The sequence below is a fragment of the Mizuhopecten yessoensis genome, unplaced genomic scaffold (assembly GCF_002113885.1).
Source record: "Mizuhopecten yessoensis strain PY_sf001 unplaced genomic scaffold, ASM211388v2 scaffold10621, whole genome shotgun sequence".
Taxonomy (NCBI): domain Eukaryota; kingdom Metazoa; phylum Mollusca; class Bivalvia; order Pectinida; family Pectinidae; genus Mizuhopecten; species Mizuhopecten yessoensis.
The window spans coordinates 922,914-944,917 of record NW_018408638.1 but is presented as its reverse complement, the minus strand read 5'-3'; the positions used below and the strand labels follow the sequence as shown (position 1 = coordinate 944,917).

At 38.0% G+C, this 22,004-nt stretch overlaps 2 protein-coding genes across 3 annotated transcripts in view; both read right to left on the bottom strand.

The window, feature by feature from the left end:
- Nucleotides 1–3,767: 3,767 nt before the first annotated feature.
- Nucleotides 3,768–8,342, bottom strand: LOC110461452 (uncharacterized protein K02A2.6-like). Of its 2 annotated transcripts, XM_021514908.1 has the most exons (2): nucleotides 4,461–8,342; nucleotides 3,768–4,412 (listed from the first exon to the last, which is right to left on the bottom strand). In XM_021514908.1, the coding sequence occupies exons 1-2, from the start codon at nucleotides 8,235–8,237 to the stop codon at nucleotides 4,203–4,205; spliced, it is 3,987 nt and encodes a 1,328-aa protein (XP_021370583.1). In that variant the 5' UTR covers nucleotides 8,238–8,342; the 3' UTR covers nucleotides 3,768–4,202. The 2 variants fall into 2 exon arrangements, with proteins under 2 accessions (XP_021370583.1, XP_021370582.1); XM_021514907.1 differs by having other exon boundaries at nucleotides 3,768–8,342.
- Nucleotides 8,343–15,628: 7,286 nt separating this feature from the next.
- LOC110461443 (two pore calcium channel protein 1-like) overlaps nucleotides 15,629–22,004 on the bottom strand; it is a 30,536-nt gene continuing 24,160 nt past the window's right edge. Inside the window, exons 17-19 of the mRNA XM_021514895.1 lie at nucleotides 21,493–21,609; nucleotides 18,923–19,116; nucleotides 15,629–18,156 (exon numbers count right to left, since the gene is read on the bottom strand). Coding sequence (XP_021370570.1) covers nucleotides 18,035–18,156; nucleotides 18,923–19,116; nucleotides 21,493–21,609 — 433 coding nt within the window. The 3' untranslated portion in view covers nucleotides 15,629–18,034. The remainder of the gene's footprint in view (nucleotides 18,157–18,922; nucleotides 19,117–21,492; nucleotides 21,610–22,004) is intronic.

The window sequence follows — 22,004 nt, the reverse complement described above, 5'->3', positions numbered from 1 at the left end:
TGCGGAGGGGTCGTTACCTATTGTATTAATTATTTACACTTGTGTGGAAAAGGCGTTTTTAGCGCGTCAATGTCATCATGATATCGAAGAATTAACCGGATCACCCAATACACACCTGATTAAATGAACATCCGTGTACAATGAACGGTCAGAAAAGATAATTTTGGATTTAATATATTGTTACGTATTTTGCTTGGAGTAAACGACATGAACCTTAAAAGGAACAAAAACAACTGAAAATATATGTAATTTGAATTAAATTGGGTATGAATAAAATAAAGGAACTTCTCAACGGCTAGAGTTTATTAACACGATAGAAAATAGTCAACAGAACTTTAACTTGAACTCAAACATCGATAAAATCTAAGGCAACAAATGTGAACAAAGGAAATATTTTCATTGAGAACCAAGTAATGTCACGTCCTCTTAGCGGGAACCGGGGTATTGACAGCGAAACAACAACCACTAATTAACATAATCAAACGCATCGACCGTCATATTACACAACGAAATATCATCGACAGTCATTTTACACAACGAAATAGCATCGACGACCTCCGCCACGGGAATCTAGGTCAAAACCAAGTTGTCGCCTCATAGCGGGAACCGGGGTTGTGACAACGAAACAGCAAGACAAAATAGTGAATATAACAACAGGTCCATTGGACCTGTATCACTCACCTGGTTTTATACATAAGTCATTACAACTGAATGCATTAGTGCATCTTTATATGAAATTTCCTCAAAACCAGACAAGATCTATGTTCTAACCCAACTGGGACCTCAATATCTGACTTTCAACTAATCAGGGGCCTCCATTGAGTTGCCATGTTAACAGATTTTGAAATAAGTAATATGTCATATTACAGGGTGTAATTAGACAATACTTTAATTTTCATTCAACTATATTAAAGCTTTAATTAACCTAGAAACCAATTTTTCACTACCCCGGTCCCTTCAGGGCCCCACCCCCTGGCCTCAGGAGTCGAACCAACCTCATTTATTTAAGAAATGATTGCCCTCCCCTAGTGATGCTTCAGACTAAATTTGGTTGAAATCCTCTCTGGTGTTTAGGAGGAGATGCGTTTTAAAGCAAATTTAGCTAAGTTCCCCTTAAGGGCCCCGCCCCCTGACCTCAGAGATCGAACCAGCCTTATTTATTTAAGAAATGATTGCCCTCCCTTAGTGATGCTTCAGACCAAATTTGGTTGAAATCCTCTTAGGAGTTTAGGAGGAGAAAGGTTTTAAAGAAAACGTTGACGACGGACGACGGACGCTCCGCCACGGCATAAGCTCACTATGGTCCTTCGGACCAGGATAGCTAATAAAAAACATCGACTTTCACATCACAAAAAGACAAACTTACATGAGTTCACCAATGAGATATTGACTGCGACCACCCAACAAATTCCTGTATTAAACCTTTTTCTAATATGGATTTTTGGATTTGGAAAATAGAGTTAATGGCATAGTAGAAATGCAAAAAAAACCATATGATCGGTCAAAGATCCCAATTTAACACAACATGTGATTTTAGGTGATTTGGGGTTTTGACCATTTGTAGAACAAATCCATACAATTTCTTCCAAGTGTGTTATTAGATATGTATGAATGTTTGTAGAATTGATGAAAATATTATTTTCTTTGAAAGTATGGAAGTTAAATTTCTTTTAACTCAGAAAGCCGATTATAGTTACCGCTACTCCCTATTTTTTATGAAAAAATACTATTTTTTTACCATTTTTTTGCAGATTAAACGCTTGATATAAAAAGTTCTGCTATTAAATTAAATGAAAATGTGTTTCTCTTTCTAAAACATCCCATTTCATTTGTGTATTTTTTTACCTTTTTCGGGGTCAAAAATCAAAAGTGCTTCAGTTACACTAAATAATATGTAAAAAAATATCAATAATGTATAATTTTCCAGTCTGTTGCATATTATTTTCATCATATTAAAAATTATAAAGTTGTACAGCAAAACTGAACCTGCTACAATTAAAAATGGCGACACAATCACAATTTAAGTGATCAATCTAGTGTCAAAAATGATGAAATTTTGGCCTTTTTTGAAGCGCAAGAAATACACATTACAACACATTTTCAAAATGGCCGCCGAATTCTTGTAAAAATAGTTCTACACACAACAGGCATCTAGTTTTTTGACATATTTTTCAGATGCGTGTTTGCTAATAAACTTCATCATAATTTGTTAAATATTAAAAAAAAAACATTACACCAGATCAAAACGAGACTTGAACGTGATTTAAACCTCAGAAGAGTACATCCTTAACCTGCATCTTTTGAAAACCTATGTTGTATGTTTGTCCGTCAGCAGTCGACATTTGTCATTGCTATTATAATATTTGTAGTAAGCCTCTTGAAAAACGAATCAATCGCTATATGTAAACACAAGGTTAGATTTTGTTTGTTTGAATTGAACGACTCATCGACTACTATGATAATTTAACGTCGGAACAATAAAATCAGCACCAGGATAGGCTTAGAGAGTAAGAAATAATCAAGGGGTTCACATATGAAAACTTAGATAACATTTTGTGTTAAGATTGCAATAGAAAGAGATATGTATAACGCCGCAAAAAAGAGTCCTGTAGGTTAATGGAATCAACGTTTATAAAACATACCAATGTCCTTTATATAGTTGAATAATGCCTCAAAGTCTACGGAAGTGAAATGGTTTTCATCCTCGATTGAAGAGAAGATATGTTTCAATCAAGAAAGGGAAACATCAAGATCGAAAATTCCAAATCTATCCCTCTTATCGTACAGCTTAGTAGTACGCTTTCCTTGTTAATAGAGGAAAGAGGCTGGAGCAGAAGGATCTATAATGTCCTGAATATAATGTTCAGAAAGTTATATACGATTGACACGGTCAATTTGTGTTGTTATTTAGGGGATAACCCTACTGTATTTTGAGTTTTACGCGCGACGCGGAGCGTCTCAAAGTACAGTAGGGTTATACCCGTTCTTATTCATATCAAATAGTCACTGAAAGAAACTACGACTGTCAGATATTTTGTGCGTTTTCTTCAAAACCTGGGTCTCTTTGTCGTTGATGGGTGACGTCAGGACCAATTAAAGTGAGGCGGACACCTTTCTGGGTCCGGCTGTTGTTTCTGACGTCATTAATATAAATTTCGTGACGTTTCGGAGTCATTGACGTCATTAACAATCGCCATTCGGGCTTCATATAGGAATTGAACGTCGTTTCTTTTCATACCGGCATGAACATTTTAAATACGCCATTCATTCCATTTTTACTATAGAACAAATGTTTTTTTATCTATTTGTTCCTACATTATTTATTTATTCACTGCATTTTTTAAATTCGTCGTCCTTTTAACGACATTGGTGGCACAGCTCTATTTAAATAAAATTGGCGCCAATGATTAACCGTAATCATTTGAGCGTTTGACGAAGGGACATTCGACATTTCTGCTGGTAATATTCATATAGTGGGTTGCAGCGCAAAGGTAAATATATGCTAATGAGAAATTTTCCGACAGTATATCATGATTATACCGTCGCAAATTATTTCAATTGACCAATCAAGTTACATGTCAAATGAATTACAAATTAAGATAGCATGACGTCGATATATCTGAAAGTTACCATTGCTGATAAGCCCTTCAAGAAACTCAGCCACATATGAATACCAAATCAAATCGGCCAGAGTCCTAGATAAAACTGATTGCGTGACAGCCTTGGATGAACATAAGACATATCGACATGACTGTTATGTTCTTTACCTAGACACAACTAACCAAACATCAGGTCAAGATGGCTTCTCAAAACATGTGCTTTTATTACCCATCATGCAATACATTACGTAATACAAATTACCGACATAGCATCCGTCAGCATCCGTAACCGATCCGCTACGGAGCGTTTACAACCACTTGTACATACAATGTACAGAAACACTACATCCCTCCACCCACAGTGAAGACATTCACCGATTGTGAGATGCTGTTCTCTTGAAATTAAAGTTTCCCATATAACTAGAAATGAAATGAACTATTAACTCTTGAACCAAAAACTCTTGCACAGATAGAGTGCATCAATAAACACAGTCAATAATGCGCGATACCAACGCTGAACACTTAAGTTTACCAAGTTCATAGAACACAGTTCATCCTTACTTAAAGCTTAACAGAAACTCAAAATAATGTGTTCAATGCTAGCTAATCACGAACATACTCCTTCAAGTACGATGGTGGTTTACGCGGTCTTTGGGGTCTCCTTGAAGGTTCTCCTGGACTAATCGACGATTTTGTTGATGGTACAGGTGTCGATGTGTTATCTGCAGGCTTTGGTTTACCAACTGAGTTGTTTGGCTCAGTAACCGGTACAGATACAGGTACAGAGGTAGGTATGGTGTCATAAAAGTCTTTGTCGGGGTCGACTTCTTTCACAGGGAGACAATGTCTTTGCCTTAAGTGGTCTACATGGCGTCTAGCCACTGTTCCATTTTCCCCCTTTATGGTATAGGACACGGGTCCATTTCGCGACACGATTTCACCCGATTTCCACTTAGGTCCAGCATAGAAGTTCTTCGCGAATATGGAATCTCCCTCAGCGAAATGACGTTCCTTCGTGTGCTGATCATGTTGTTTCTTCTGCAACAGCTGTTGTTGCTGTACACGCTCACGAACTTCAGGACGAACTAAGTCAAGTTTTGTCCTGACTCTACGGTTGAACAAGAGTTCCGCTGGAGACAATCCAGTTGTTGTTTGCGGTGTTGACCGATACGCTAGGAGATAACGACAAAGTTTTTTATCCAGACTACCCTCTGTGTTCTGTTGTTTCTTCATGCCCTCCTTGAATCCCCGCACTGCCCGCTCTGCCAGTCCGTTTGAAGCGGGGTGGTGTGGCGAAGTCCTTACATGTTTTATGCCATTCTCTGACATAAAAACACTGAATTCCTCACTCACGAAGCACGGACCGTTGTCCGACACTAACATTTCTGGCAATCCATGTTGCGCAAACACGCACCGCAGTCTCTCGATAGTGATTGCCGATGTGGATGAGTTTGTAACCAAAATCTCAACCCACTTACTGTATGCGTCAATGACGACCAGGTACATGTGACCCAGAAATGGACCTGCGTAGTCCACATGTACGCGTGACCATGGCCTCGATGGCCAGTCCCATGAATGAAGTGGTGCCATTGCCGGTATGGAAGCCTGTAGTTGACACGACTCACAACACTTCACTCGCTCCTCGATTTCGGCGTCAATGCCTGGCCACCAGACGTACCCTCGAGCTAAACTTTTCATCTTGACGATGCCTGGGTGACCTTCATGAAGGGCGTCGAGCAACGATGCTCGTCCAAATGTAGGGATTACTACGCGATTCCCCCACAGTAGAACATCCTCATACAGATTGAGTTCATGTCTCCGGTTGTGATAGGGTTTTAACCGTTCATTCGGACACTTCTCTCCCCAACCTCTGTACACCCAGCCGATAACTTCCTGTAACGTAGGGTCCTGTTTTGTCCAGGTTTGCACTTGCTCAAAGGTTACGGGCGAAGAGTTAAGCGTGTCCATCATCAAAATCATTTCTCCTGGAACTGGTACCTCATCTACAGTTTCACTCAGAGGTAATCGACTAAGCCCATCGGCGTTAGCATTCAATGTTCCCGGACGGTAGATTAAGTCATACTCGTATGCCGCGAGTAGAAGCGCCCACCTCTGGATGCGCGCAGATGCCATAGTCGGAATGGCCCGATCAGTCTTGAAAATCCCCAATAACGGCTTGTGATCTGTATATATGGTAAATGTCCTTCCATATAAATACTGGTGAAACTTTTTCACACCAAAGATAAGGGCTGCGCCCTCCTTATCCAATTGAGAGTAGTTCTTTTCAGCCGGTGCCAGCGAACGCGACGCGTAGGCGATAGGCCGTTCCTTGCCGTCTGGCTCGACATGCGATAGAACCGCACCAAGGCCATAAGGAGAAGCATCACACGACAACACTAGCTTCTTCTTCGGATCGTAATGCACGAGTACCGTATCCGACTGTAAAAGTTCCTTGGCCTTGACGAACGCATTTTCTTCGCGTTTTCCCCACTTCCAGTCAGTCTCCTTGGCTAACAACATGTGAAGTGGTGCAAGCACTGTGCTTATGTTGGGTAAATAGCACGCATAATAGTTAAGCATACCAAGGAAAGCCTGAAGTTCTTTCACGTTCCTGGGCGCAGGAGCGTCCTTGATGGCTCTAACCTTGACCTCAATCGGTTGCATGCCCTCTCCAGTGATCCTGTGACCCAAATACTCAACTTCTTCCTTCATGAAAAAGCATTTACTCTTTTTCAAGTGTATACCCGCATTCTCCAGTTTGGTCAAAACCAGTTCTAAGTTCTTGATATGACTCTGTCGATCCCTCCCGGCGACTAAGATGTCGTCGACACGAACTATCACTTGCGGTACACCTTGAAGGATATTTTCCATTGTCCTCTGGAAAATTCCGGGAGCTGACGAAATCCCATATGGTAGACGATTATAGCAAAACAGGCCCTTATGGGTATTGATTGTTGTGTAGGGTTTCGACTCGGTGTCCAACTCTAACTGCTGATAAGCCTGGCTCAAATCCAGTTTCGAGTAGAAAGCTCCACCTCCAAGACTAGCATACAAATCTTCAGTCTTAGGGATTGGGTAGTTGTCCAACTTACTCACTTGATTTACAGTTACTTTGTAATCACCACAGATACGAATGGTAGAATCCGACTTGACAATGGGTACGATAGGTGTCGCCCACTCTGACATTTCAACAGGCTCAATGGTGCCTTCCTGCACCAGTCTATCCAGTTCCGTTTCAATCTTTTCCCGCAATGCGTATGGAACTGGTCTTGCCTTGAAATAACGCGGTTTCTCGTTCTGATCCACATATATCTTGGCTTTAAAGTTTTTCACTTTACCCAGTCCTCCTGCAAAGACTGCCTTATGCTTATCAAGCACTGTCTGTAGTTCATGATCCTCACTGACCTTGAATATCTCAGCCCAGTTCAACTTTATTTTCCCTAGCCAGTCGCGTCCCATGAGATTCGGACCGTTACCCTTGACTATTACAATCAACATTTCTCTCGTAAAGTTACGATAGCACACTGTGAGTACGCACTCGCCCAAAGTAGGCACACTTGCCCCTGTGTATGTGCGTAACTTGACCTGGGTGGGTTTGAGTTCGAGTCCAGTATCCTCAGATAACTCGCGAAATGTTGTTTCACTCAACACTGAAATTCCAGCGCCTGTATCGATTTCCATGTCCACATTCTTACCCCCTATTTGAAGTTTGACATGGTAGGGTTTCCTTGATTCCCCAATGTGATTGATGTGATACATCATGTACATCTCGTCCTCAGAATCCTCCATCATATGGACCTTGGAAGGCTGTTTGCTGTACTGACCACTTTGCCTTTTATACAGCTTGCCTGACTTATCCCCCTCCTTGTTGGGGCACTTATCCCTAATGTGTCCCTTTTGACCACACTTGTAACATTCATAGTCCTTAAACCTGCATGTGTGAGGTTTATGCTTCCCTCCACACCGCCAACATGGTTTGTCATGTCTATCAGTACTTCCAGAACTTTGATGTCCCTTGTTGAACTGTTTATTGTTTTTGAATTTCGCGCTTTGCGAAGACTGTAACTTGTTGACTTGTTCCTTTGAACTAGTAGATTGTTGAAGGTCTATTACGTTTTTCTTCGCTAATTCCATCGAATATGCGATGTCAAATGCCTTTTTGAATGTTAATTCACTCTCCGACAACAACCGACGTTGAATGCGATCTTCATTAATTCCGCAAACTATTCTGTCTCTCAACATATTGTCTAAGGTTTCTCCATAGTTACAGTGTTCCGCTAAATGCCTCAAACTCGCAACATAATCTGACACAGTTTCTCCCGCACTTCGAAATCTGTTATGGAATTTATAACGTTCAACAATTTCTGATGGTTTTGGCTGATAATGGCCCTGTACTATTGCCACAAGTTCATCATATGTCTTATCGCCCGGTTTAGCCGTTACAAGGAGATCGCACATGAGCTTGTACACTTTTCCGCCACAAACGCTCAATAGGATTGACTTACGTTTTGCCTTGTCTGCATCGTCCGTGTTTCCGATGTTATTCGCATCAAAATAATGTCCCAGACGTTCTGTATAGTGTTCCCACGTTCCGACCGCCTCCTCAAAAGCGTCGATTTTACCAAACGTCGCTGTCATGTTTGTCCTCGTCGCCAATTGTTATGTTCTTTACCTAGACACAACTAACCAAACATCAGGTCAAGATGGCTTCTCAAAACATGTGCTTTTATTACCCATCATAACATTCAGACCCCGAAAATCGAGTCACTAGGAGAATTGACAAGCATTAAACTCAACACCTGTCAGGTCGTTCAGATAAAGATTTAGGCCGCCGTGTTAGTTATTCAATAAAGTATACTATAATAGGTCCTGACACTGGTACACAAACTTGAAAGAATTCAAAAACGAGCACTGCGGATTATACTAGATGCCGACTATACTGTTCCCGGTGCACAGCTGTTTGTAAAACTAAAATGGCTGCCTTTTACGTACAGAGTTGAATATAACGAATGTGTTCTGATGTTTAAAGTAATAAACAAGCTATGTCCAAATTACCTAGACTGCAATACTCTTGTGAGCAATGTCCATACTATCCAAACCAGGTCAGCTGCGGCAGGTAGATATGTTGTACCCAAACACAAAACGGAAAAATTCAAAAGCTCTTTTAAATATAATGGACCGACACTCTGGAACAATTTGCCAACCACTGTCTCTAAATGCCAATCACTAAACAGTTTTAAGTTCGAGTGCAAAAAACATCTCAATGTAATCTATAAAGACAAGTGTAAAGAAAATTAAAAATCTGCACCCCCTTTCCCTCCTGAAATATCTATCTGCTGTAGTACCTGGAATATGACACACGTGTATCTAAATGAAGTTTTAGAATTTATCTTAATTACTATTCCTAATGCCCTAATCAACACTTTGGTATTAACTCACGCTACATTAGCGTATATTCTGTAATTTTTTACCCTTTGTCACAATGACATGTATGTATATTAGACGCATTATGCGTTTCTTAAATCTTCTAAAATGCAGCATGAGAATTTATGCATTGCATGATATTTAGCCAACTTTTTATTTTCCAATACACGTGTGACATATTTTATTGTAAGCCTGTGTGATATCACATACCAATATATCTGTGATATGTATTACGTAGTTTTGTTATTGGATACACGATGCAGGAGATTGTTGTTGTTTTTTGTTTTTTGTTTTAAAGATAATACAATGTTTTATTACCTGTGATATGCTACTTAATTTCTTATGTATGTACGTGTATGTCATATCCATGTTGTAAATATTGTACATTTTATGTCGACCACATGTGAGACGAGTCATTGACTCAATGTGTTATCGAATTTAAATAAAGTCTATTATTATTATTATTATTATTATTATTATTATAGGGTGATTTAAATATGCCAAACGCACATATGAACAAAGGAAAGATTGCATGTACATCAAAACCTTTGAAAAATGACAGAAGGATAAAACCAAAGCCGCTTTCGTTTATCGCGATCCAAACAGTTGGACCGGTTGGACCAGAGTTGTTTGTTTATGAATTAAAATTAAAGTCGTATCTAGGAATCGGATGCTGCTTTCAGTCGAGACTTGACAAAGCTTTGAAAGGCCTGCTTAAACGTATGCAGGTCCGATAGGATTTATATGCGAAATGTCACATTTGAAAACAGATAAACCGGTTGTTCCGCATAAACGAACATGACTCAGGTGTTTCTGAAAATTAAGCCGACAATAGCCATAATGTGCATTAATATACTAGTAGGTAAACTTCAAATAATGTCACGTCCATACACCGGAAACTAGGATAGTGCCAACAAAACCACAGAGCTGTCAGATGAGCATAGTCAACTCGTACACATTTCACACCTTTGTGTGCATACGCTTCACTGGTCATTTGTCTGATGAAGTTGACAGTGTACATACCGTACTAGTCATTGAAACGTCACACAGAAACTATTATTGGTTGTGTAAAAAGAACTTTTCATAATCCATACTTACCACCTGAAGAAAACATTTAATAGAAATGTTATTAAAATAGTTGTTATGTTATCGTGTATGGTATCGTTTAGATGTGGTAGTAAGACGAGGCGACAAGGCAGGAAGTTCGCCATTAATGCTTCCGGAGCTAAACAATCGTACAGCATTTACTGTGGGCCATTTTAACAGAAGTCCGATTAAAGTGCAATCGAAATTACATGGGAAATTTTCAGTTAACACAACAATTAGCACATTCAAGCTCTCATAAGAACTCCATATACAGTTTCGTAGAATCTATTTATAGAACAATGGGTTTAAGGGCTTTTATCGAGCAAACTCTTTGCCTTTACTTATAGCATAATTAAATCCCACTTGAATACGAGGTTATTTTCAAATATTTCTTTTATCTAGCATTACAGGACGGATTAGTGCCGCCACAGAGGTGTTATTTTACTGTATTATAAGTGATCGTTACGCAACTGTCACCACACAACATATATATATATACGAGCTACTGACATAAAATAACAGTGTATCTACACAAGTTAGTGAGGTATCACGAACACACTAAGTATTCATTGGAAATATGTTGACTTACTTGTAGACAGCTGGTCTGACCGCAATAAAACAAAACTTACATCACATATAATTTTAAATTTTACTTTCACTTTCGTTTTCAATGTTTTGGAAATTTCTAAAAATTAAATAAATAAACTGGTTTCCAATTTAATTTAAATAAAGACATCAAAAAAACAGAAAGAAGATTATCGCCTTTGTTATATACAAAAGAGCATGTTTGCATCACACATGATCTAGATATTATACCGGTGCTTGACCTGTTACATAAAAAGCCATACTTAGGCACTGCTTACCTACAAAGTAAACACCGGAGCTATATCTAGCAGGACTAGAGTACAATTTACAGCAATGTTTATGAGGAATGATTGTTTACACAAATTGCCGGATTTGCTACTATCCTAAGAAACTGAGCAAGTAAAAAAAAAGAAGTTTAAATTCAAATTGCATGGTGAGTTTTTTCATTCGTTCGTTTATGTTTTACCGGTATCCTAAATTAAAGAATAGTTTATTTTAAAAGTCATCGAAACGAAGTGGGGACTTATTGGTTTTACTCCGTTTCTTCTTCTTCTTCTTCTGGTGTAAAAATTTCCGACACATTTTCTCAAAAACTTTTGGACGAATTTTTAGTATTTTGAACGAAAGATTCCAGAAGTACTCGGATGAGTACAATTTGATGTGTGAAAACCAAGCTGAATTTCGGAAGAATTACTCAACTATTGATCATATTTTTGTATTGTTCTCATTAATTCATCTTACTTATATGACGAAAAAAACACGTTACTGCATTTTCATTGATATCGAAAAAGCATTCGATAAAGTTTGGAGGAATGAAGTGTGGAACAAAATGTTATTTAACCAAATTAATGGCAAAATGTACTCTATTATATACAACATGTGCCAATGCATTAAGTCTAAGATAACTTTTAATGGTCAAAGTTCTACTTTTCCCCCATATGATAACGGTTTGTGACAAGGAGAAAATGTATCTCCCTTTCTATCCAGTTTATACTTGATTTACCTTGAAGATTTTATGACTCGTAATAATGTTAATGGTTTACAGTGCCTAATTAGTAAATTAGAAGAATTTCATATCTACATCAAACTTTTTATTTTTTTGTATGCAGACGATATGATTCTTTTATTGTAGACAGTGGAGATTGAAAGTTTAAATAGGAAAAACGACATGTATGATGTTTACAAAGGTCCGTCTGCATCATAGAACTGTATTTACTTTTGACGATGAAGAGATCGAGTTTGTCAAGAGTTTTACATACTTAGGCACTGTATTATCACGCACAGGTTCTTTTAATGTAAATAAAAAGCTAATATTGCCATGAACGATATTTTAAAGAATTGTGGACTGTATAATCTTTATATTCGGTGTATATATGATTTATTTGGTAAGACTGTAAAACCCGTATTACTGTATGGTTGCGAGATTTGGGGATATACAAACCTACACAATATTGAACGTGTACATCTTGAATTTTGTAAATTACTATCAGGGCTCAAGAGAAGTACACCTTCTTATATGGTTTATGGAGAACTTGGTACTTGTCCATTATCTATTTCAGTGAAATCCAGAATGAAAACGTATTAGTCACAAATGATTAATTCCAAAGAATGTAAATTAAATGTTATCATGCATAATTTGCTGTGTCATAGTCAAATTTATGGTAATAATACAGTCCCACATTTAAGTTAAATCCAACAAATATTAAATGATTGTGGCTGAACTAACATTTGGAATGCACATTTCGTAGAAGAATTAAATACTTCCTGGTTTAAATTAAATATTAAACAAATTCTCTATGACCAATTTGTTCAAAATTGGGAGAATGGTGTATTTAATTCATCGAAAGCAATATGGTATAGAATTTTTAAAGAACAGTGCAAGTTTGAAGATTATTTAGATCTTTTAACTGATAACGAAAGACATGTTCTGTGCAAATTTAGAACAACGAATTACAAACTAATCATCGAGACCGGAAGATCGAATACCATCGACCGTCAAAATAGAATTTGCACATATTGTAACAGCAAGCAAATTGGAGATGAATTTCATTACCTATTGCAATGTCCATCACTAACTGAATTCAGAAAATCATATTTAGATAAGTACTTTTATATTAAACCTAACATTTTAAAGCTTAACGAGCTGATGAATTCCAAACATGTACGTACATGTACCTTGAAGAAACTATGTGCATTTATAAGAATAATATTTAATGATATGTGTCCTCCATGATATGAATTATTTGAATAATATTGATTAGCTTGTGATTGTGTGACTTACCTTATAAACAACTGTATTGTGAATTATCTTGTACAAATGTTTCTCTATACTTTGTATTGTAAAGAGAATAAACTGAATTGAATTAAAATTGAATTTGACGGAACTTAATGAAACTTTACACAAATGTTAAGCATGGCGAGGGGATGTGCAAATGACCTTTCATTTTCAAATCGGTCAACCAAGATGGCCGCCACGGTCTCTGATTGGTCGACATTAAATATTAGTCGATTTTGCTCAAATTTCATATGTAGGTGTATTTTGGCACTGCGAACATAACTGCGGGGATTTGGAGGACTTCTGTGATGGTCCCCATTACAATAAGTACTTGTTAAGATTGGAATTCACGCTGACGCAACTCACGAAGTATTTCCATGCTTATACCATCAGTAGTTTCTATTCATAACAAATGAAATAGTATTACAAATGGAATTGAAAATCTAAAAAATATTTAATATTTTAATTTAAATTCCGTAATACAATACAGCGGCTTATGTACTGCCGATGTGTCCTTTGTTAGTCTGAAATACAATACGATTTCATGGTCATTTTAGCGATAAGATTTTACCAACTTTGTGTCTTCATGATTCCAATTATCTTTATATCAGATATAATCTTTCACCTCTGTGATGTCACCAGAAAAGCTTAGTCTTGTATGGGTATATCGATACAACACTTTGTAGATCGCATTGTGTTATGTGTGGATGCATTTTCAGCTTAAAACACTTACCACACATTAAGTGTGCATGCTTCTGTAACATTACATGTGCAGTATAGCTGTAGTAGACAATTTCCAGTACGATATCTTTAACAGTACACTTGGGACAGTTCCAGTCTTTATATAGAGAGAAGTATACAATAACATCCAACTGTGCAGTTTATGTTAGCAATCTTACGCAATATGCACTGCTAAAGGACACAACTATAACTCAAGGTTGTTCATAAAAACAACTGGAAATGAAGAGACACCAAGGGAAGACGAAATAGACCCCCGGAGACTAGATCAGCTACCAAAGAGACGAAATAGACCCCCGGAGACTAGACCAGCTCCCAAAGAGACGAAATAGACCCCCGGAGACTAGACCGGCTACCAAAGAGACGAAATAGACCCCCGGAGACTAGACCGGCTACCAAACAGACGAAAAAGACCCCCGGAGACTAGACCTGCTACCAAAGAGATTACCGTGTTTGTAAATCAACCGACACGTCCAGGCTATACATGTAAGGGACAGATTCACTCTCAACGTCAATTGCAGCAATAATTTAAAACTATCCATTATTTTACGAGTTATAGAAATAATGCCAAGCAAACCTAAAAGTTAAGTCGGCTCTTCCATTGATCTCACGTGCACTCGACTGAGGGTATTGGTGTCTTCAGACAATGTGTTGCCGTCATGTAGCATTGAATACTATTATGTTAATTATGCAGGAGTGTCATCAACGCCAGATGTTTTGTTTGTCATTCAAATGCACCATAAAAAATCAATAGTCATCATATGGGACACTGAAAGGTGGGTTCACTACACTATACACCGGAGGGTTTCTTTACTTGAGTACAGAGGCGTCCATTAGATATTGACTGAAGGGGTATAATTCCCGGAGAAAACATATTTTGCAAGAATTTTGAAGGCTATTTGAAAATAAACCCATGTTTCGAATGATATTTTATGTACAAACTCGAAATGTGATTTTTACAGAAAGTTAGTTGGGTCCATTACATTGAGATATTATAATGTACCTGTGGAAGTAGTTGGTCTGATATTTATAGTCATGTTACATGTACACCTATTTTTAACTGACATAATTTGAATCTATTTCGTCAGCAAAGTTGGTAATAATAAGATTCTTAAAACTAATCTAATCTTCAAGAGGCGATATATAGAGTTTTTTTGGCAATGGTTGAACGTTACCAATATAAAACTTACATAAGACAGGTAAGATCGAAAGTGTTAATACTGTTTTGAAGTTTGCAGTGCACTTGTTTGTCACTTTTACCTCTATGACACATTTTAATACAATGTATATTTTACCACTTCTTTGAGACACAAACTTCACACTCATAAATGTGTAATAAACCTCAATTCCTCTTCAAATGTTTTGGTTTTCATTTTACGTCCGAGATCCTTTCAAGGTTGGGAAAATAATTGATGTTAATTCAGTTGTATTCCAACTCGTTTATCTATTTCGTATTCTAACTAAATAGGTAGGAAATATATCACATCATGTTCACACAAGATACAGACAAAAGTTAGTTCATTATTCATATTGAAACACAGATTGTTGAATAACTATTAATTGACAACTAAATGAAGCCTCGTGATCGACTTAACCCAACTTCACAATATCTAACAGTGTATAACTTCAGCAGTGAGCAGAAGTCCTCAAAGAAGTCCCATTTGTCTGTACCCCCTTCCCCAGTGGTCTGTACCCCCTCCCCAAGTGGTCTGTACCCCCTCCCCCAGTGATATGTATATACCCCCTTCCCCAGTGGTCTGACCTGCCCTCCCCCTTCCCCACGGGATTCCCAACTGTCATGATACCTTTCTGGTGATTATCTTTATATATATAGCAGTCTGGGAAAAACGTCAAGTGACCCTCCTACTACTTCCGTTACTACTTCAAACTTTATTTAACATTGAAGCATCTGACAAGGAGAAGAGGATGAGTCAGACAAGCTCAGTCATTTTATTGTTAAACAGCCAATATCTACACATCTCATTGTATAGCACGTTTTGCATCAATTATTGCACAAATTATTATATAAGTCTGAATTAGTAGCTGGCACTTTTACACAGCACCCTTCAAAAACTCACTTTCGACTGAAACCACGAACATGCTAATGTGAGACAAACACACAATGTTAAACGTTTAGCCTAGAAAATGAAGCAGTTTCGAAGAATACCAACACATAAACCTTGGACCTGACACATTACTTGACCAAATGCTTACTCATCTACAGTATATTTATCTATAGTCCAGTTCCGAGCTTTAATAAATCATGGCTTGCTATGAAAATAGCAGAACGTTTTCTGTAAAAAGACAGGCTGAACTCTTTAGAGGCAAGTCAGCTTTCTAATTGATCAGTAGGTAATTATAAGATGTAGACATTTATAAAAATTAATTTCAGACAATTGATTTAGTTATTTTGCCAGAATATATGAAATCTAAACTTGATGTTGTTGAAATGACATACGGATACAATGCTGACAAAATCTCCTTGTTCTAAACACAATCAAACAGCCTGTGCATCCTGATGTTACCAATGTATGGAGATATAAATCCCACATTGAGTGACCACTTTTATACACTAGACCTAGTGTACAACAGTACAAAAAAAATGTTCTGAAAGGTATTAGTCATCGGGGAAATTCCCAATTCAAAATCAAAATTTACAGCTAAAATTATAAATTGCTAATTTGTTCATGTGCAACTTACACACCATTCCAAAACGAAATGATACTTGATAATGTTGAAATGATACTTGATAATGTTGCAAAAATAGAAATGAATACCCTGCATAAAGAGAAAGTAGGAAATATTTATTAAACAAAAGTAGCCATGACGACGTGGGTAGGAAATTGCTTCCACAAAAATTATCAGAACAAAATAAAAACACAAGTTTCCATCTCCATTATTTGATATAAAAAAAAGACTCAAAAAAAAGTTTTATCTTGTAAGTTTTCATCACGAACGTAGATTATCTGCCCTTCTCCCATATAACTTTTTCAAGACTGCTTTATTACTTTTCAATTCTGTTGCAATGTACTGAGCAAAAGCCTGAAACATTAGATTATTATTATTTTTTCTTTACATTACAGACCTCTTAAAAAAATTACTAAAATATTGCTATCAGCTTCAAGTTCTGTACATTACAAAAAACGTAATTGACTACAACAGTAACGTAAGGGAGACAACTGTATCTGGGTAATATTTCTCTGAAATGGAAATAAACTTATGCTTTATGCTCAGAAAATTGTAATGTCTGCTTTGAGTCAAATAGATTAATAAATATCCTTTTTATAAGGAAAGTAACAACATTGGAAACTGTTTTACCTTCGCCCGTGCATCCTCAAGCTTTCTTAAAACAGAGACTAAGACACAAGCTACAAAGACACACTTAGATGTAGATAATTTGATGAAGACACAAAAGTAACTTAAGCAAATGCCAAACTATTCCTTCAGACAGAAACATATCCACAATAACATTTACTTAATATTCCTGTAAAATGAGACAAATCAACAACTACATACAAATAACAAAGAAATATACATGTACTTATTAAAAATGAAATCAAAGATTTAAAATCACTGACTAGTTTTTTTACACTGTAATGCATATATTAATATGTCAAGTTCGACATGAATTAAATTTATGTAACATTGTGCATTCAAAGTAACATTTAGCAAATTATTTTAGCAAGCATAACATTTAGGCTTTTAAGGTAAAAAGGCATGGGTTTATTTTTATTCTTTTGAATTAAGGAATTAAGGAATTGTCAAACAGGATTCTTATGTCAGTGGTTCTTTACTGCAGATTTTCTTATTGTAGCAAATCAGTTTCAAGATGCATTATTTTAGTAGATGTACCTCTTGTGTTCTGATATCAAATTTGCACAGCCTGTTGTGTATATTTAAACATGGGCACATTGATTTGGGATGTTTCAGGTCGGAGCATTCTATGTATAGGGGCAAAAGGTTAGCAACTTTATTTTCAGAGATATTTATGGTCGGCAATTCTTCTTATTTTAACACTTCAAACCTAGTTGCTTAATCATCAAATTTTTGCACTTCCCTAAAATAGCCTGCTATAATTTCTTAGGAAAATACAAATTTTATAAATAATTTGCAGACTGTCATAGTCTATGGTGGACAAGAATAATTCAAGTTTCAAATAAACAAGTAAACAGCTATCACACGCCAGTGGTAACACTTTCACTGGCTTTTTGTTCCATTCACACATAATAGACAGAAAACTAAGGTCATGTGATCTAGTAAACATGAGGTCCAGTACAGATCATGTGACTGAGTCATGTGATCTAGTAAACATGAGGTCCAGTACAGATCATGTGACTGCGTCCAATGTCAAGGTTCTTGGCCTCTCCTCTTCTAAATCTGATCCCAGGTCCTCTGGGTCGATCTCTCCCTCAAACATCTGCTGTAGCAGAACTTCCACTTTCTTCCTACCTGTAATCAGATAAATTAGGTAAAACATGAGTAACTTATCAGGTAAATTTAGCTGACCAGGTAAAATATGGGTGCAACTAACCAGGTAAAATTCCAGTGTAACTGACTAGGAAAAATACAGGTGTAGCTGACCAGGTAAAATATAGGTGTAACTGACAAGTAAAAAACAGTTGTAACTGACCAGGTAAAATACAGGTGTAACTGACCTGGTAAAATGCAGGTGTAGCTGACCAGGTAACATATAGGTGTAATTGACAGGTAAAATTTAGGAGTAACTGACAGGTAAAAATACAGGTGTAGCTGACCAGGTAACAAATAGGTGCAACTGACAGGTAAAATACATGTGTAACTGACAGGTAAAATACAAGTGTATCTGACCAGGCGATATACAGGTGCAGTTGACCAGGTAAAAATACAGACATAACTGACCAGCTAGCATACAGATTCAATGACCTGGTAAAATATATATATTACTGACCAGGTGAAATGCAGATGTTATCCTAAAGTCCACTTCAGCTATATACCTGAGGTACATTTTTGTATATGAATTAATATGAGCAAAAGCTTGGTTGAAGGGGAATAACTATGATTAATACTAGTCAAAACACATCTAAATTCCTTGTTTATCTTAAATTGAATCATGAATTGTTTTAAGATATAAAGCATATGTTTAAAAAATCTTTTTCCTGGCATAGAGAAATTGCACGATTTCCATCTGGATATGAACAGGTAATTAAATACTATCATAACCTATACATAGACCTACTCTTCTTCCTTAAATGGAAGCGAAGTCCCTCCTCAGCAGACAAGTCAGGAATACTGTCAATATCTGAGCCATCTGACTCATCGCCCTGATCATGGTTGGCAGAGCCAGGAGGGGGATGTGCGCGGTCTGGCTCCTCCTCGTGTGACACCAGTTCCATAGCATCTCCCTTTAACTTCTCATGGGGCTTCACCACCCTGTAAATATCAATACACCTCAGATTTTGACACTTATGTATTACCACATTGGGTCTTTTCATCACTCACATGAGGATATAATTTTGAGTCCACCTGCTGTTGCCTCTCATTTTTCATTTTTTTCTCAAAATAATCGCTCTCATGACAAACCCTGAAAATACTGTGAGATTAATTGTTTATCATCTGTTATATTGATACCTCATCTATTTCCCGAATCATAAAACTATGGGGGAAAAAAACTCACTGTCCAACACCCAGCCCCAGTTCTCTTAAATAAATAAAAAATTATACAGCATTTGATATAGCGCCCTATCTAGCTAACATAAGCCACTCTAAAGCGCTTTACAGTACATAGATTTACAATTTTATACAGTCAATACAATTAGCATATACATTAATCAATGCAATATTGAGGAATTCGCAGGAGCTGCCTTATCAGGCTCTAACTACTAGTCCTATGCCATCTGGCTAATATCTCTGTATGCGTGTATGGCTGTGTGTGTGCTGGAGATGTATTGTGTTCTGTTTGTAATGGGACCGTGTTTCCAACTGTATCATTTACATACAGCACCCCAGACCATTTTATACTCCACCTGGGTTGTTGGAGTTGTGTGATCAGGAGAAAAAACGCTTTCTCTGAATATTTCATGTGTACGGAAACTTTGGGGATGGAACCACAGCCACCTGCTTGGAAGGCCGGAATGTTAACCACTCGACCATCCGCCCATCTTAGCTATAGAACATTCACTGTTCAACACCCAGCCCCAGTTCTCTTAGCTATAGAACACTCACTGTCCAACACCCAGCCCCAGTTCTCTTATCTATAGAACACTCACTGTCCAACACCCAGCCCCAGTTCTCTTAGCTATAGAACACCCACTATCCAACACCCAGCCCCAGTTCTCTTAGCTATAGAATACTCACTGTCCAACACCCAGCCCCAGTTCTCTTAGCTATAGAATACTCACTGTCCAACACCCAGCCCCAGTTCTCTTAGCTATAGAATACTCACTGTCCAACACCCAGCCCCAGTTCTCTTAGCTATAGAATACTCACTGTCCAACACCCAGCCCCAGTTCTCTTAGCTATAGAATACTCACTGTCCAACACCCAGCCCCAGTTCTCTTAGCTATAGAACACTCACTGTCCAACACCCAGCCCCAGTTCTCTTAGCTATAGAACACTCACTGTCCAACACCCAGCCCCAGTTCTCTTAGCTATAGAACACTCACTGTCCAACACCCAGCCCCAGTTCTCTTAGCTATAGAACACTCACTGTCCAACACCCAGCCCCAGTTCTCTTAGCTATAGAACACTCACTGTCCAACACCCAGCCCCAGTTCTCTTAGCTATAGAACACTCACTGTCCAACACCCAGCCCCAGTTCTCTTAGCTATAGAACACTCACTGTCCAACACCCAGCCCCAGTTCTCTTAGCTATAGAACACTCACTGTCCAACACCCAGCCCCAGTTCTCTTAGCTATAGAACACTCACTGTCCAACACCCAGCCCCAGTTCTCTTAGCTATAGAACACTCACTGTCCAACACCCAGCCCCAGTTCTCTTAGCTATAGAACACTCACTGTCCAACACCCAGCCCCAGTTCTCTTAGCTATAGAACACTCACTGTCCAACACCCAGCCCCAGTTCTCTTAGCTATAGAACACTCACTGTCCAACACCCAGCCCCAGTTCTCTTAGCTATAGAACACTCACTGTCCAACACCCAGCCCCAGTTCTCTTAGCTATAGAACACTCACTGTCCAACACCCAGCCCCAGTTCTCTTAGCTATAGAACACTCACTGTCCAACACCCAGCCCCAGTTCTCTTAGCTATAGAACACTCACTGTCCAACACCCAGCCCCAGTTCTCTTAGCTATAGAACACTCACTGTCCAACACCCAGCCCCAGTTCTCTTAGCTATAGAACACTCACTGTCCAACACCCAGCCCCAGTTCTCTTAGCTATAGAACACTCACTGTCCAACACCCAGCCCCAGTTCTCTTAGCTATAGAACACTCACTGTCCAACACCCAGCCCCAGTTCTCTTAGCTATAGAACACTCACTGTCCAACACCCAGCCCCAGTTCTCTTAGCTATAGAACACTCACTGTCCAACACCCAGCCCCAGTTCTCTTAGCTATAGAACACTCACTGTCCAACACCCAGCCCCAGTTCTCTTAGCTATAGATCATTCACCGTCCAACACCCAGCCCCAGTTCTCTTAGCTATAGAACACTCACTGTCCAACACCCATCCCCGGTTCTCTTAGCTATAGAACCCTCACTGTCCAACACCCAGCACAAGTTCTCTTAGCTATAGAACCCTCACTGTCCAACACCCATCCCCGGTTCTCTTAGCTATAGAACACTCACTGTCCAACACCCAGCCCCAGTTCCTTGATCTTTTTCTCCACAAAAGTCTCCATCTTGCCAGCCTTCTGGAGCGAGTATTCCAGTATAAATGCTTCAAGGATAAATGCTATGAAAATACTGCAATAAAAATGTATAATCAATTAAATTAAAACTTGGCAAATGATTATGCAATCGTAAAATGAAACACTGTAAACACAAGGGATCTATACAACAGTGTGCTGTGTAAGTAGATACTTTCATCAAATCTTTTACACATAGTAGTTTTCATGTTTTTCTGGTCCTAGTCTTTTTTTTTAATTTTTTCAATTTTTATTGAAGATAGAATGGTACAATGTCAAAAGGATTGGACAACAGGCTTAAATCATATTTAAGTTCTCTCCCTTGGTGGAATATAGACATATGAGAAAAGATATGGCTTAATGTCAATAATTAAATTATGAGATGTAGTTGTCATAATTGGCCTTAGAACATAGAATGTAGAACCTTATGCAATGAAATCAACTCATGTTTTT